The following is a 4,087-nucleotide window of genomic DNA, read 5'->3' as shown; positions in this document are numbered from 1 at the left end:
AAAGGGGGCCTTTCCTTTTGTCTGGGTGACACTAATGTTTTGGGGGGAAACGCCCAACCCCTCCCCTCCCAAAAAATCTCTATATTTACATGCAAGTTCTATTCGCTGGCAAAATGTACATTTGAAATCCAAGCCTTCAGACCATGGCCATTCATGGTCTCCATTCTGCAACTGCTCCATGGTTTTGTGTGGGTTTTTTGTTTTGTTTTGTTTTAGAAATACCCATTTAACAACCTAAAAGTCACTCTCTCTTTCTCTCTCTCTCTCTCTCTCTCTCTCTCTCTGTTAGAGTTCCTCAAAGAACCACTCGTTAAAAAAAAAATAGTTTGAACAGGACAGAAATGTGTGTGTCTGGGAGCATCTGAGCTTTTTTTTTTTTAAATCCTTTTACCAGGTCCTACCGTATAGCAAGGTAGAGCAAGACATGGCAGTGCCATAGTCAGAACTAGAAGAGTTTAAGTGAGACAAACTGGAGACCTGGCTCTGGAGAGACGAAGGGCTGGCTGAGTGCTGTCCCAGATCTGGAGACTGCCCTGCGCTGCTTGGCTGGTGGTTCGGATGCTGTCCGAGGCTGTTGCCATTGGTAGCCACTGTGATTGCTGTAGCTGCCTGCTGCTGATGGGTCTGGAGAGCTGCCGTTGGTGTGTTGGAGCCCGCTTGACATGGCTTGCCATCCTTTACAAGCACTGGCACTGCCACTCTTCTAGGGGACTGCTGCTGTTGGCAAGCGCTGTTGTCCTGTTGCATCTGCTGTTGAGCGGCTTTGTCTTTGGCCTGGCGTTTCATCTTGTAGCGGTGGTTCTGGAACCAGATTTTGACCTGAGTCGGAGTGAGATGAATCATGCTGGCTAAATGCTCTCTCTCCGGAGCGGAGAGGTATTTCTGCTGCTTGAAACGTCTCTCCAGCTCGTAAACCTGGGCCTGAGAGAAAAGGACCCTGCGTTTCCTCCTTGGAGTGCTCTGGAGAGGTGCCATGCTCTTGCTAACGTCTCCAAGCGAGCTCAAACTCCCCATGCCGCCCATGTTCATCCCAGAAGACGGCCCCATAAAGCGGGATACTAAAAGCAAGAAGATCACACATTTTAAGCAACACAGAGGCACGGGACCGCCGGGCCGAGAAACACATTTAGACTATTGGCTCCAGCGCCAAAATCCTCTCCCCAGTTCATCATCTTCCCATTACAAAATCGGTTTGAAACCCACCTAAGGCCGTTGCATTTATACTAGCCCACCACCGAGCCGTGCAGGGTTCATACTGCGGCGCGCCGGGTTACTAGGATGGAAATGTGTTGATAACGATTTACGGGCTTCTTCCTCTCTTCTCGGCTGCTCCAGACACTTAGTTAGAAGTAGTCATGTGGAGCACAACCTCCGTAAACCAGTGAGTGTACAAACACGGGCGCTAAGGGCTATAGGGAACTGGAACGTCCAGAAAGCGACTGAAACAAAAGCAGTGCTAGGAACATACAATAGCCAGTGCAAGTGTCCACCTTAGCACACGTCTCACGTCCCTTTTGGAGCCACTCTCTGTAGGAAGAAAACATCTCAAACCCTCTCGCTCCCTATGGCCCGAATAAACGTGAGTTCCCCGTTCCGCCACGGTTTCTACACGCCGTGTTAAGCAGGCATGTCGGGGACGGATACACAATCGGCCGGGAAGTCATTCGATGTGTCGGTTTCCCGAGGAATTGCTCGCAATGTGTGTTGCAAGGTGTTTGCATTTATTTAAACGAGTCCCTCGCCCTAATGACGAGGTTTTTCCGCGTTTTCGTTCCCTTATTTGCGTGATCGTCTCCTGCAGCTGGACGGGGAAGAGACCCCACTCAGGACACAACCACCCAAAGGTTTCCCTCGCCTACGGTAAAATCGCTCCGAGCCCGGGGCATTTCCCCCGTCGGTTCGCCGTCTGCCATGGCCCTATGGCTCCCTGTCACCGTGCAACACCTTCAGTCTCAGGGAAGCAACCCGCGAGCCGGGGAGGAAATGGACAGAGAGAGACAGGGCACACTGAGAAGGAGCTAAGACGGGACACGATCCTTTGGAGCCAAGAAACCCCGCGATAAAAACTCGCCTCCATCCTAGACCGCCGCGCCGCGCCGCGCCGCGCGAGCCAACTCTCGGGGCTGACCCGATTTCCACTTCCAGCCACTTCCCCCTCCCTCCACTTGTATTCTGCCCCCCTCCAACACCCCGCGCTGCGCCGCCACCGACATCCTTCCTCCAGGTCGCTTCCTCCCGGAGGTGAGCGGAAAGTTTCCCCCGCTGGTTCTGGGGCTCACTTACTTGTAGAGAAGCGGGGGTCCGGGTTGGCCCCGTACCATCCTGTGGCCGAAGCACTGTTCCTCATGGTCTCCTGGTAAGGTGGCAGCTCCCCCATGTTGCCTAGATTGCCGTTGCAGTAGCCCCCCATAGCGGTGTGGGAGAGCTGGGGGACGCCCGCCGCTGTCATATGGTAGGCAGCAGTCACGGTCCCGTTGTGGCCCATGGGGTGCTGCTGCATTGCTGGCTGAGAAACCTGAGCCTGCCTGTAGGCTGCCAAGGGAGCCCCCAGGTTGCTACCCTCCATGCCCACTTTCTTGTAGCTTTCCTCCAAGGGACTCAAGATGTCAGACACTGAGAAAGGAGTCGTATGCTTTGGGCTCATCGACATGATTCGGCGGCTGGAAAAAAAAAAAAAAAAAAAAAAAAAAGGGGGGGGGGAAGGGGAGGCAAATCTTTTTTGCCAAATATTCTGGTGTTGCCTTAACGCCGATCTTGTTGGATGTACACGTAACCGAGTGGACGAAGTCCGCCTTAATTGGATTGAGTGGAGGCTCAGGGCTGCCTTTCGTTTGTTTTAGCCAGACGCCAGGTTTTAGGCTGCCACCAGAGGCGGGGCATAGGCACTAAAGCAACAAGACAATAGAAGCCTACATCTTGCCCAAGATAATTAGCTTACATGCTGATGACAAGGTAAACACCTTTAAGTTTCACTTGTCAGGATTTTTAATGTCTTCTTTTTTTTTTTAAAGACCCCGTGAGCACAAATTATTTTATTTGATTCTTCTGGGGCGGCAGCATTATGGAGGGGGGAAGTTAATGTAATTTTAAAAGACCAATTTGCTGAGTTAAAGAGAAATGACTTACAGTTCTCTCCCGACTCCTAACATCGTAGCTTCAGCCTTTGTGAGAGATGGATAGATAGAGTTTAACATTAGGAACCGATGGATTTATTTCCCCTCTTCCTCCACTTCCCCACAAAGTTAGATTGTAAAGAAACGTCGAAGGGAGAAATCGCTCCTAGAATAATGTGAGGGTCTAATGTTCATATTTCACAACCATTTCCAACACCGTGCATTGCACAATACGAAGGATCCTTGAGATGCCCAAAAGATTGTCGGGTACAAAGGCTGACTGGTGAACAGCATCTGTATTTTACCAACGTTGCAGAGGAAGTTTCTCTACAGCATATATTATAAGTCTTTAAATGCAACACCACAGTCAGTGTACGGGTTTCTGTACATTAAATCATGAGATCATTTTGCCCAGTTTTTACTTTGAAGAGAGATGGAAGCATGCCTGCAAATATGTAAAGTAATTATATAGGGAGACATATTGTTGACAAATACCTTCAAACAAAATGCCATTTGTTATTTTCATCTAGGAGCAGCGTCAGAGGCTCCTTATGGCACCACTGAATCTAAAGATGGTTCCTAAAGGTTATTTATGAGTCAAGGAAGTTAGGATGGAAAAGACCTATTAGGTCATCTGCTCCATCACCCTGCCAATGAAGGTTTGTTCCTTGAATTTTGTAATATTTTGCCCAGTCTAGTTTTAAATAAACGTGGAGTCCATTAATACCAATACATATTTATGTGTGGAATAGTTAATGTGACTCAGATTATTACCAAGACTTTGAAGGAATCTTCCAACTTTTACAGTAACTACAAATCACACATTTCAGTGTCTCTCCTAAACACAAGGAAAAACCTTCCATGAATTTTAACGCACTGGCCCAAAGGGTTGGGAACTAATTTAATAAAGGGATTATCTGAATATCAAGAAAATTACAGCAAAGGTGCAGTTAACCTAGTGACTTTGAAGCATC

General features: G+C 48.7%; 1 protein-coding gene across 1 annotated transcript; it reads right to left on the bottom strand.

The window, feature by feature from the left end:
• Positions 1 to 387: 387 nt before the first annotated feature.
• NKX2-1 (NK2 homeobox 1) lies at positions 388 to 2,650 on the bottom strand. The gene is made up of 2 exons (XM_067532090.1): positions 2,284 to 2,650; positions 388 to 1,058 (listed from the first exon to the last, which is right to left on the bottom strand). Exons 1-2 carry the CDS (start codon positions 2,648 to 2,650, stop codon positions 388 to 390), a joined length of 1,038 nt encoding a protein of 345 aa, XP_067388191.1.
• Positions 2,651 to 4,087: the final 1,437 nt, after the last annotated feature.

This window comes from Emydura macquarii, unplaced genomic scaffold (genome assembly GCF_026122565.2).
Source record: "Emydura macquarii macquarii isolate MOO-44397 ecotype Brisbane River unplaced genomic scaffold, CSIRO-AGI_Emac_v2 contig_374, whole genome shotgun sequence".
NCBI lineage: Eukaryota > Metazoa > Chordata > Testudines > Chelidae > Emydura > Emydura macquarii.
Note: the sequence above shows the minus strand (reverse complement) of the source record. Positions and strands in the feature narration are given on the sequence as shown.

Excerpts from the sequence above, each read along its gene's own strand:
- NKX2-1 (XM_067532090.1), bottom strand. The coding sequence starts at position 2,650 with ATGTCGATGAGCCCAAAGCATACGACTCCTTTCTCAGTGTCTGACATC. Across the intron at positions 1,059-2,283 it reads GGACCCCCGCTTCTCTACAA|TATCCCGCTTTATGGGGCCG; the intron begins GTAAGTGAGCCC and ends TCTTGCTTTTAG.